This window comes from Micromys minutus (genome assembly GCF_963924665.1).
Source record: "Micromys minutus genome assembly, chromosome: 20".
Classification (NCBI taxonomy): domain Eukaryota; kingdom Metazoa; phylum Chordata; class Mammalia; order Rodentia; family Muridae; genus Micromys; species Micromys minutus.
Genome location: NC_137955.1, coordinates 22,141,688 through 22,154,898, shown reverse-complemented (window position 1 = coordinate 22,154,898; position 13,211 = coordinate 22,141,688). Strand labels below are relative to the sequence as shown.

Here is a 13,211-nt window from a genome sequence, read left to right as displayed (position 1 = left end):
AGCAAGCCCAGAAGGCATGCTTTTGTGATATGTTTCAAACTAGGGAGACATGGGGAAGCCCTGAGCTATCAAATAGCAGAAGTGATCTCCATGTTCTGGTATCTTAAGGAGAATCTTTGACCTCCTTCTCCATCTATTGTCTATTCCATGTTAGCTAAACCCAGAACCACTCCAGAACTCCCCTTGATTCTCTCAGTACCACTTGAATAGGAGGCAACTTGGGGCCAAGCTGTTGAAGAAGGACTCAGAGTCAAGGAACTTCTCTCTGAGCTAGTTACAGGACAGTGATGCCTCCTAGGTCTGAGTTTAGTTTAGAATCAGTGAGACCAGGGGATGGCCCACGTCAGGCAGAGCAATGTCTCAGTCTGCACATCAGTTTGGAATATATTAGCAGAGCCAGGCGAGCTCATGTTCATTTGGGAATGAAACACAAGAGAAAAGAACTGAAAGTGCTGTAGGTCCAGCTGAATGTCAGAGACACAGTTCATTCTCTACTTTTCAACGTGGTGGATTCTAAACCGATTATTTATAGTCAGCTTGTGCACAAGACAGTTCTACTTTCCATGTGTATTCTTCTCTTTCTAAAGGGCAAGAAAACAAATTGCTCCCCTTTTAAGGGACTCTGGCTTCTGTTTAAAAGTACCCTGACAAAAGTGACTTAAGGAAGGAAGGGTTTATTTTAGCTCCCTGAGCACCATGCAGTCCTTTGTGAGGGAAGTCAAGGCTGCTGCAGCTGGTCACATAACATCTGTGCTCAGAAGAAATCAGTGAATAAATGTTGGTGCTTAGTCCCCATTCCCCATTTATACAATCCAGGATTCCCATGAATGGCCTTTATAATAAATATATATTTAATTCAGAATATTCTATTGGCCCTCCTAGATATTCATATCTAAACATTTTCCTTTCAGTTTACAAAATCCTCCTTGTTTGCCTCTGTCCCTTATTCATCTACAAGTCTGCTGCGGATAGCCTCTCTCTCCCTCCCTCTGTCTCTCTCCCTCCCTTTCTCCCTTCCCCCTCCCTTCCTCTGTCTCTTTCTCCTTCCCTCTCTCCCTCCCTCTGTCTTTCTCTGTCTCTCTCCCTCCCTCCATCTCCCTCCCTTTGTTTCTCTCTGTCTCTCTTCTTCCCTCCATCTTTCTCCCTCCCTCCATCACTCCCTCCCTCCCTCCCTTCCTCCCTGCTCCCTCTCCCTCTCTCTCACATGCATACACACATGTAATAATAAACTTGGCTGAGTCTATTTAGTGTTTCTCTTATGTACGCGTCTGTAGTGCTGCCCACTCGGGATTGGTTAACTCATGAGGTTATATTCTTATAGAATCCACCTCTCCTTTTGTTCAGAATCCATCGGTTGTCTATGGTGCCTCGTCTAGGGTTAGGGTCTTGTGAGATTCCCCCAGTCATGTTAGTGGGCTGACCCTGTTTAGGCAATCATAGTTTTGAGATTACTCGGGTAGAAATGTCCTATCTTACAGCAGGTATCTTGTTCCTCTTCAGTCTTTCTGCCACCTCATCCAGCATGCTCCCGAGCCTCAGGTGTAGGCTTGCACTGTAGATTTACTGGCTCCCTTTTACTTTCAGAGCTGTTAGATAACATTTGTAAATGGGCTTTATCCTGTGGCATTTCTCTTTTTCTGCTTGGCTTATCTTATTTAGCACAATACCATCTAAGTCCAAATGTGTTGTTGCAAGCAGGAAGCTTTTATCTTTTAAGGCTCAAGGGTATTTCGTTGTGTGAGTTTTCTCCTCACCCCCCCCCCCAAAGTGGGGGAGGGTCAAACACAGTCTTATGTAAATTAGGTAAGTATCCCTGAGCTCCATTCCCTGTCTCCTCTTACCACCTTTTATGAAATCTTTCATCTAGCGATGAACACTGTTAGATTTCTTGTCTTAGCTATTGTGACTATAAATAAACTTGGGTGTGAAAATACCTTTTCTGGCGTACTGATTTCATTTCATTGGGATATATAGCCATTAGTGAAATGGCGGGATCATATGGTAGCTCTATTTTAAATTTGTTTTTTTTTTTTTCTTACGGAAGAAACTTCAAGCTTCTATTTAAAACAGAATCTCAAAAAGAAAAGTATCTTTTCTATGGCTCTTATACGGATCTTCTCCCAACCCACAAATCCACACTTAAGTGAATGGATTTGTTTATAACTCATTAAGGAAATGAAAACTAAAGTAATATTTCATTGTCTTCTTTCCTAGGCAACAAGCTTATTAATTTTAGTGGGATTTATAGCAGATTTTCAAATCTTCTCAAGGTAAAATTATTTTGGATTTTGTATGGAAATTTAAAATATGTAAAAAAGTAGTAAACTCTTTAGAATGGTTCAACTTTTATAATTAGATTAGATGTGTTTGTGTACCTCATTTTCTAAGTTTTCAGAAAATATAATAATTATGCTTTATTCTTATTTAATTTCTTCCTTTAAAGAAGAAACAAGGACAAAAATACCTCATGGTTTTTGTCCCGGTTCCAGGATTTTACCTTCATTTCGAGAGCTGCAGCAGGACCCAGAGTGGCATTTGTCTTTAAAGTTATTCCTTGCTAAACATTTTCTGGGTTTTAAAGGTCAAAGGTATTTACTTTTAAGTTAAAGAAAATAGTTTTTATTGGTTCCCGAAGGCTAGATAAAAGTCAGCATCATTTACCCAATAAAAGAAATCACCCTTGTTTCATTCTCACTGTTGGATTGATGGGAACAGGCCAGTTCCCTTGATGGCAAAATTGGAACAAGGCCAACATGGGAGTGTCTGAGGGCTCCTTCTGTGCAGGGTAATGAAGGAGACAGGAGGGAAGGTTATGGAGTGTTCATACTAAGCCCTCGTTTTTTGGGGAAGACCTCTGTTTCTCCCTGGGGCTCAGGTGGGCAAGCAACAGTAAATTCAGAGCATTATCTAAGGTTTAACACATTTAGACATTTGGTTCATTGTTACTACGTGCAAACGGGTTACTATGTTTCCTTTAATGCACACTACAGAGTGGGGTTTATTACTTTTAGGACAATTTTTCAGTTTTAGAATTCAAGAATTATCTGAACTAGGGAAGTCTCTCAACCTAGTAATGTGCTAAGAATCCATAGATCAAGAATCCAGGTTCCATGATTTTTTCACAAGTCATTCTTGACCTTTGAGGACTAGCCCAGCTGTCTTCCTCACAGCCAGGGTTTGGCTTCACATGAGAGCAGCTCTATCACCCACATATACTTGATGTGAGTGGCATTGATTAAGCTCAATTTGCCCACATGTGTGTGCACTTGAGCAGGGACTCAAGTGAATATGGAGGACATTTAAATACAAATTACTGTGATATAGCCTTTGCTAGATTGGTTGATTGTTTTGTTTTGATTTGCTTTGTTTTTGTTTTTTTAACCACTCACAGGGTCATAGAACTTGTCAATCAAGTTTCTGGATAACTCTTCAAATCATTAGTAAATTTTTTCGGAGGCACAATTCTTTACTCCTAAATATTGTCACCTATTCTCTTAATTCTGACTACCCCTTTATTTATATTCTCATAATGAATTCTGTATCTTAGGGTTTTTATTGCTGTGATGAAATACCATGACCAAAGCAACATGGAGAGGGAAGGGTTTCTTTGGCTTCTGTTCCCCATCACAGTTCATCATCAAAGGAAGTCAGGACAAAAACTCAAGGAGGGCAGGAACCCAGAGGCAGGAGCTGATGCAGAGATCATGGATGGTACTGCTGACTGGCTTGCTCCTAATGACTTGTTCAAACTTATAAAACTCAGGACCACCAGTCCAGGATAAAAGTATAGGAATTGCACCATTCACCATAGGCTGGGCCCTCCCCCATCAATCACTAATTAAGAAAATGCTCTTCAGGCTTGACTATAGCCCAATCCATTTATGGAGGCATTTTCTCAGGTGTGTCTCCCTCGATCTCTGATAACTCCAGCTGTGCCAAGTTTATGTTAAACTAGCCAATACCAACACGGTTAGGAAATTTATCATATTAGATACAGTATATGATAATTATGAACTTAGGTGTTTCTATCTTCTTATCAATAGTAAACAGCTTACCTAATTATTTCTATAGCCTAGTATGTTAACTGTAGTTTGTACGAAATAGATATTTAATAAAAATAATGGTAAAGTAGTAAAAATAGCTGCCGCCCCCTTCCCATTTTCATATATTTTAGTATACTTTTGATACCTCTTTGAAAATTTTGATAGTGTTTCTTTTTCTTAATCAACATATAATAATTATACAAAATAATGTGTTTCATGTTGACATTTTTATATAAGTATACAATGTATCTTAAAGCAAATTTTTGTTGTTATCTATTTCTTTTGAGACAGGATCTTATGCAGCCTAAGTGGTCTTCAAACTCATTGAGCATAACCTTGAACTTCTGATCTTACCTCTAACCCACCAGGGAAGGCTGGGTTATAGGTGATCACCCTTGGTGAGCTTTTGATGACTTTTGACAATTCTTATTTATCCTTTGTGCCCCTTGCTCATCATCCAACCTACTTCGTAATGAAAATCTGGTGCTGTGACAGAGCCTCCTCTCCAGTCAACTGTGAGTGGGACACCTATGGCCCTTGGTCAGAATGCAACGGCTGTACCAAGACTCAGGTAGGCTTCTATGAAACTTTTGACTTAATTGTTATGTGTAGGTATGACCACAACTAAATCAATTTTGAATGCTGATTCACTAGTGTTCATGTATTTTGATGCTCATTTTAGTAATTTTCAAGGAAGAAACCAGGACTTGTTTACAATACTGTGTCATAATGTGATATTTATATTTTTCTTAAAAAGTTTTAAAGCTTGCTTTTAACTAACACAGGCTGAAAGTTGAGCGTAACTCAGCAACTCTTCATTAAATGGACAGGAATAGTGCAGAAGAGTGCTCAGAATCTGTGTTTTGCTCACCAATCTCAACTTTTCTTTCCATTCCAAACACCAGCAAACAACCAAATGGGTGCTCTACTTTATTTCACAAATAGAGACCTAGTATGAGAAAATCAAGCATCTTCAATGTTTTTAATTTATTTACTAAGCAATGATGTAAAATAAACCACTAGACTTGACCTGGATAGTGTACAATACTTCTAAAAATGTGTTTTTTCTTTCCGTAATGATCATTGACGAGAATACAGAAGTGTATAATGAGAGAAAGCAGCATTCAGAATTGTACTGAAAAAAAAAAAATCACTGCTTTGCTATTTATTCTTCCAGCTTCCTTTTTCTCTTTGTGCTTATAATCTTTATTTTATTTATTTTAACATCAATTTTATTATTGTTTTCTGAGAATTTCATTCATGAGACTGTATTTTCTTTTTTTTTTAAGTCAGAGTATCCATTTTAATATCTGATAAAATAAACTTGATATTAAAACTAGTCCAAAGGGATAGGGAGAGAAACACTATATATTCATCAAGGAAAAAATTCACCAAGAAGATATTGCATTTCTAAACAGCTCATCTATATACCAATAGAGTGACACCCAAATTCATAAAAGAAACACTATTATAGCAAAATCATATATTTACACTCATGCACTGATAATCAAAGACTTTTATGCCCATTCTTGAGACTGTATTTTCAACATTGCTTATAGTTTGTAAATATCACCATTTTAAATAATATTTTAAAAATTGAAAATACAGTACATCCTGACCAGAGTTTTCTGTCCCTCCACTCCTCTCAGTCTCTCTCCATGCCTCCACTTCCCCAGACTCATCCCCCCCCCATTCCCCCTTCGGGAACGAGCAGGCTTCCAAGAGACAACAACCAATCATGACAGAATAAGACACAATAAGACAAGGTAAAAACCTTCATGTTGAGGCCCGACAAGGCAACCCAACAGGAGGAGAAGAGTCTCAAGTGCAGGCAAAAGAATCAGAGACACATCACTCACTGTTAGGTATCCCACAACAATTAAGAGTCATTACACATTCATGCAGAGGGCCTGGTGCAGACCCACGCAAACCTCAAGCTTTGGTCTCTGTGAGCCATTCAAGCCCGCAGAGTTGACTCAATGGGCAATATTTTCCTGGTGTCCTACATCCCGTCTTTCCTCCCCCTTTTTTGGAGAGCCCAGGGAAGGACCTGATGGGGATTTCCAACTTAGACTTTCTGCATAACATCTGGTTCTGAGTTTCTACACCTGCCCCCATCAGCTGCTGGAGAAAGCCTGTCTGATTGTAACTAGACAATGCATTGATTTAGGAATAATTTCATTGTTTTGGTTTGTTTGTTTTTTTTTTAATTTTATTTGTTTGTTTTAGATAGCCATATTTGGTTCTACTCTAGATCTCTGGGCTATCCAGTCTCCTGAATGGTTCCTGGTCATCCAGTGTCAGCCATTGGCTCCCTTCTGGAGCATCGACCTCAAGTTAAACAAGACATTGGCTGGTACTTCCACAGGTTCTATACCACCCTAACCCTAGAACATCACAGGCAGGAGAAATTATATGTTCAAGGTTTTGTGGCTGGCCATGGTTTTATATTGTGTTAGTTTACAAAATATCAGCATGAATCTGTAAGACATATATGAAGCTACAGTTTATGCAGTTTACCCATCTTTCTATTACTAGATATTTAGGTTGTTTCCTTTTCCATTTTCTTTTTTAGTTTAGGATAAAATCTCATCCTGTAGCCCAGGCTGGTCTCAAACTCATGATCTAGTACATCCTAAATAATCAACCCATCTTTCAAGCTATAAGTGAAACTTTAATGCAAATGTTTTATACAAAGACATCAGTTATATGTTCCCATAATCTTCTTCAGATACAATGTTTGTTTTAAAGGTTCTGAGTATGTGAATGGCTAAATATTTTGAATGGTTCAGTTTATAATATATATATATATATATATATATATATATATATATATATATATATATATGATAAAGTATACATTTAAAGTAAACTAATTTTGTTCAGTTTATATAATATATATATATATATGATAAAGTATACATTTAAAGTAAACTAATTTTTTAACTCTTGTTATATTTAAAATTATATCTGCATATATGATGTGTATGCATGTTTATGTATGGGCATGTTTGACCTATGGCACATGTGTGGAGGTCAGAGAACAATTTGTAGTGGTCAGTTTTCTTCTTTAAAAATGCAGGTCCTGAGAATGAAACTCTGATCATTAGACTTTGCAGCAAGCAGTTTTAAACACTGAGACATCTTGTCACCCCTTAAAGTATTAAAACAACAGACCTATCATGTCTTTGTCTTTTGACTGCTAAGATCAGGTGTAGAATAACTGCTCTATCACAGAAGATGGCTTCTGTCTTGAATCTTCTTCAGCATCAGTTTCTCCACCCATTCCTCTTGTAGTACTTGTTTGTGGTCAAACGCAGATTATTGGGCATGCTAGATGCACTCTACCATTGAGCTTTCTCCAAGCACTGTCCTCGTCGTCGTCAACATCATCCTCATTTCTTTAAACCAAGCCTTACTCAGCAGCCCAGGCTGCCCTTGGACTCATGGCTAGCATCCGGCTTCAGCTTCCCAAGTGCTGAGATTATTGGCAGGAAGCCATTTGATCATCACTTATTTATGAAGCGTTCTTTCGTTATCTATATAAGTGCTATTTTCAAAACAAGTTATGCAAATGAAAAACTCGGCGTTTAGCAAACATAATAGATGATGACTGCTTTCAGGGGAGAAACACATGAAAAACCAGGCAAAATTTCCAAAGAAACAGCAAGTGCACAAGTCAATTTTATAGTTTAAAAAACCAAAATAAAATGAACTCTAGACACAGAGAGAGTGTGTTTTCATGCAAGCGATCTCTCTTTGATGGAGGTCACTGTGCGCTGGGTTTAACTCCTGTCAATGAGATGCATGTTTTATTCAGGAAGAGACAGGTGAAAATGAAAAAGGGTAGGAGGGTCAGCGAGTTGAGAATGATGCCGTGGAGAACAGGTGGTTCTTAAGGGCCTGGCCGGCAACATGGTGACGGAAAACCATCCTTGTGCAAAGCACGCAGTCCGAAAAGGGAATGCAGAGAAGCGACATGTCTGGCTACTCTTCATCAGTTAAAAAGAGAAACTAAATCACATCAAGAAACTTCACATTTCTTACAGCTCTGACCTTAACTTCAATGCAAGGTGCCAGGACCCAGGCTGAGGATGATAAAGACTCACTTAGAGTCCAAATTACATAGTGTGGCCACTTGTCCCAGGTCTACCCACTTCTAACCCACTGCCAACCCAATGTAAGATGGATGAGTAACTGATAAACTGGCTTATATCCTTACCCTTCCTTGTGGATTGTCACTTAAGCTTTGACCTCTCTGGCAATGAGATGGATGTTTTTTTGTTTACAGAGAAGGGTTATTTTAGCTTGGGTTACTATTGCTGTAAAACACCAAAAGGAACTTGGAAAGAGAAGGGTTTATTTAACTCACAGTTTCACGTAACAGTTATGATCAAAAGTGGTGAGGGCAGGAACTCAAGCAGGGCAGGAACCTGGAGGCAGGAGCTGATGTTGAGAGGCCATGGTGGAGTGCTTCTCACTGGTTTGCTCCTCAAATCAAGCCCAGCCTGTTTTCTTAGAGAACTCAGGACCACAAGCCCAGGGTTGGCACGATGCACAAATGAGCAGGGCTCTTCCCCGTCAATCATTAATTAACAAAATGTTCCACAGCTGGAAACCATGGCGATATTTTCTCAACGGAGGTTCCCCCTTTCAGGTAACTCCAGCTTGTGCAAGGTGACATAACACTAGACACAAGGGAGAAGAACCGGAGGAGGCTGCCAGCAGAGAGGGAAGATGGTGACGATCTTCAGTTTGTTTCGGCATTAGATATATGGCTTCACGCTGAATGTGGACCGAGCGAATTTTAGGGCGACTTATGAGTTTATCACTCAGTCCAGTAACTTACTCTGTTTTCTTTTTTTCTATGAGAGGTCTGCTTTTAACGTATTTCTCCTCACAGAGCTCAACAAATCTGAGAGTTAACGACCCTTAGCATTTGGATTGTTCATGGTCATTTCATAAACTTGGCCTCTATATCAGTACATTTCTCTCTAGTTTACCCTTGTCTCATTTCTTTCTTTCTTTTCTTTTTCCTAGAAGGCCCAGCTCAAGGCAACCACTATCGTGATTATTAAGGTTTCCTTAACTTCAGTGTATCTTAACCTTCTTACCTATTCCCTTCCATTTCCTACAACAAAGTCCACTTCATTTTTTCCTACTTAACTCCCACAATCAACCTCTGCCCAAAATGCTATTCTGTATTATAATGTATTTCCTTTCCCAGGGAGTCACCAGAAAGATGTTTCATCATTCAACAGTGAAAGTAAGCATATAGTCGGGACTTCTTTATAAACAGCAACCCACTTGTCAATGAGCCTGTAGGCTCATTGAGTTTTGAGGCATTTATTCCTGGACCACATCAGGACATGTTCTTGGATAGTGTTTTTTTCAGATGAAATTAATTCTTAGGTATTATTACTCAAGAAAACTTGATATAACTAAAATTTAAAATGCACTGAGGTTTTCTGCTTTTTGTTCAGACTCGAAGGCGTTTGGTTGCTGTTTACGGGCAATATGGAGGCCATCCATGTGTAGGGAGTGCTTTCGAAACGCAGTCCTGCAACCCTGAGCGAGGCTGTCCAACCGAGGAGGGCTGTGGGGACCGGTTTAGGTGTTTTTCAGGTAATTTGTTTTCAGTCTTTAAATTCAAATGTCACTTGCTGACTGGCTTGATATACATTTGTTTGGATTGATATTGGCTTCCAGATTAATTTAACCCAAGTATAGGCAGGATTTTTATTAATAGATTAATGCATGATCATATAAACCACGCAGTAGATAGCATCTGTTCAAAAGCAAGAGAGAGAAACCTGGTTATAAAAGCATGGGTATTCTTTGGCATGTTGACAGAGTTATAGCTATTAAGAGTCTCAACTGTTAATATGTGTGTATGCTCAGGATCCTTCTGAGTTCTGGGTTAATGGTATGTACCACCACACCCTGAAATGTATTGGAGTTTTAGGGTCAGATTAGTAGATAGAGAATCACTGTGTTAGAAATTTTCTTTTACAACTAGTTTAAGAATTTTATACAATGTATTTTGATCATATTCTTCCCTCCTCCAAATCTTTCTAGATCATCCCCATCTCCCCACCCACCGAATTTCATGTTCTTCCTCTCTCAAAATAAAACAAAAAACTCTTAAGTCAAGAATAAAAGAACTCAAAAAGACAAATCTTATAAAACCCTAAGAACAGAAAGCACACCAGAAAACATGGAGTGCCTTTCGTATTGGCCAAACTACTCCTGAGAATGAGGCCAGACCTGTGTACTTGCTATACCCAGTATCTCTCCACTGGAGAAAATAATTTTTCCTTTGCTGGAGTCATTCACCATATCTAGTTCTTATAATTTTTTTTAACCTCTTCTTCTGCATAGATCTCTGAGCCTTGAGGAGAGGAAAAGACATCTCACTCAGCACTGAGTACACCAAGGCCTACAGTTGTTCTTAAATAATACTTGTAAAGCTCCTATTTTATTGTGAAACTCAAATCAAGTAATAGCTGCTTTGAGAAGCTTTTGCTGATCCCTCGGGTGACAGAATAAATAAACAAATGACTTCTCACCGTGTATCTTACTCCCTCTGCAATACAAACTGGTGACCTTCATATCTCTCTGCACTTTTTGTAGACATAAGCTTTATTTTGTTTATTTTCTCACAAAGAGTGCCTGCAACATAGGCAGACTCTCAACAGATGCTGGCTGCATTGCCTTGAGTGATACATAGAGTGAGCTACACGTTATACTGTAAACATTTCTGTGCACAAAGCATTCTTTGAATAGAGGACGCTTGAATAGAGGAAGAATGCCCTTCATAGTCCCAGGGATAAAGATTGTTTTCAAAAGGAAATAATATTTAATTTGACATCTAAAAGACATGTCAGAGAGGAGTAGAGAAAAATCCTAGATAGAGTGGTGTATGTCTGAGATGACAGGAAGTTTGGAGCTGTATTCATGCAAATGGTCCAATATTCAGAGAGCATAGGAACATGGTCCAAGATTGTCCAAAATGCAGAGGGCATAAGAAAAAGGCTGGGATGATGCTGGGGAGGAAGACAAGGCCAATATCATTTTTTATCAGTGCAGTGTTTCTCAACCTCTCTAAAGGCTGCACCTCTTTCATATAGAGTGGTGACTTCCACCCATAAAATTATTTTTGTTGCTACTTTATATCTATAATTTTCTACTGTTATGAATCATAATGTAAATATTTGATATGCAGAATATTTGATATGCGAACCTTGTTGTTCAACATCCCCATCCAAAGAGGTCATGTTCCACAAGCTGAGCACCACTGCATGAGTGCTCTCTTGGTATTCTGAGCTATCAGGAAAGGATGCTAACACACAATGGTTCCTGTATTCATGGTCTTCGCTAGCAGATTATCCAGTATATGGAAAGTCTGGTGATGACTATAAAATATGCATTTGTTTCTCAGCACCAGGTAGTCTTCCACAGAGTGGATACTGAAAAATGCTGAGTTTTAACATCTAGTTTCTTTGCTTTTAAAAATTACACACCAGTCACTGAAAAGAAGCACACGTTTACCATATGTGTCAACCATTACAGAAAAAGTAAAGCTGAGGGATAGACAACAATCTGTTTCATCAGTAGGTATTTTGTGGAACTTGGAGGATGTAGATGAAAATGCTGAATGATAATCTTTGACTTTGGACTTTTGGGTTCAGGTCTATTTTCAGTTTGCACCCAGGGAAGGTGAAAATCAGTTCTGCATTCTTCAAAATGGAGACCAAAACCACCATTAGTTTTTTTTTTTTCTAGACAATCTGAGGATTTATCTGAGAGCCACACTAGTCTTCCATTACAGTGCTGGGGTGAGCTCAGCCTGTGTTTCTACCTCCTTCCTCTTTTATATTTTCTGGGTGTTTCTTTCCCATCCAGGTCAGTGCATCAGCAAATCACTGGTTTGCAATGGGGATTCTGACTGTGAGGAAGATGGTGCTGATGAAGACAGATGTGAGGATGCAGAAAGCAGACTTTCCTGCGACATTGATAAACCTCCTCCCAACATAGAACTTACCGGCAATGGGTAAGGTGCAGAGTGGCCTTCCAAGAACACTGACAAGCTGTATTTTTTACTTTAATTCTGTTTTATGGTCTGATGAATCTAATAATAAGTCATCCAATAGCTAAGCATGTACATTAGCTTAGACATCTTTGCCACACCCTGTTTCAATTAAAAATCCACAGCTGAATACCTATAGGTGTGTGTAGTAAGACAGTGAGCTATAGTTCCAGATATACCTGGATTTAGCACTGAAAGTCTTACATCAAGGGAAACCTCTCATCCTCAGGGAAATCTTGACAGCTGGTACCTCCAAAGGGAGGAAAAGGAGAAGGAGAGAGAAGCAGAGACAGAAAGACACGGAGAAAAAGAGAGAAGAGAGAGAGAGAGGAGAGAGAAGAGAAAGAGAATAGAGGAGAGAGAGAGAAAGAGAGAAAGAGAGAAGAGAGAGGAGAGGAGGAGAAAGAGGAGAAGGAGAAGAGGAAGAGGAGGAGGAGGAAGAGGAAGAGAAGGAGGAAGGAGAAGGAGGAAGGTGGAGGAGAAAGGAGGAAGAGGGAGAAGGAGGAGGAAGGAGGAGGAGAAAGGAGGAAGAGGAAGAAGGAGGAGGAAAGAGGAGGAGGGAGGAAAAGGAGGAGAAAGAAGGAGGAGGAGGAAGGAGGAGACAGGAGAGGGACAGAGCTGAAAGTGAAGCTATCAAGGAATGTTTTTAGAAATTCAGGATTAAGTCAATTGTAGGCTTCTATTTTTCTGAAATTATTTTACAAAAATCAATGCGTATTTTCGTATAACATCTTCAAGTTTTTCACAGAAAGCAAGGCAGAGTTACTTTAACTAATCCTCTTTGGCATACTAAGAGAATCAGCTAGAAACTCATTGTAGAAACAACCTCTTCTCTCCAGTAACCTTAGTTGTATTGGTTTTATCTATAGAATCAATTCTAAAGCAGCCGTTGCCATAGATACAAAAGGCCTGTGCTTCCCAAATGTGTTCTCAGGCTGACAGGATGCTGGATTCCCTCTGCTGTTAGTGTAAGCTCTTCTGTCATCAGGAAGAACTGGCTAAGGGATAGAGGCATCAGGCTTTGTTCTTTTTTATACAGCTTCCCAGGTGTTAAACTGTACAAGATGTTAACGACTGAC

General features: G+C 39.2%; 1 protein-coding gene across 1 annotated transcript in view; it reads left to right on the top strand.

The window, feature by feature from the left end:
* C7 (complement C7) overlaps positions 1-13,211 on the top strand; it is a 63,904-nt gene that overhangs the window by 1,215 nt on the left and 49,478 nt on the right. Inside the window, exons 2-5 of the mRNA XM_080933916.1 lie at positions 2,215-2,270; positions 4,539-4,614; positions 9,527-9,668; positions 11,949-12,096. Coding sequence (XP_080790042.1) covers positions 2,215-2,270; positions 4,539-4,614; positions 9,527-9,668; positions 11,949-12,096 — 422 coding nt within the window. The remainder of the gene's footprint in view (positions 1-2,214; positions 2,271-4,538; positions 4,615-9,526; positions 9,669-11,948; positions 12,097-13,211) is intronic.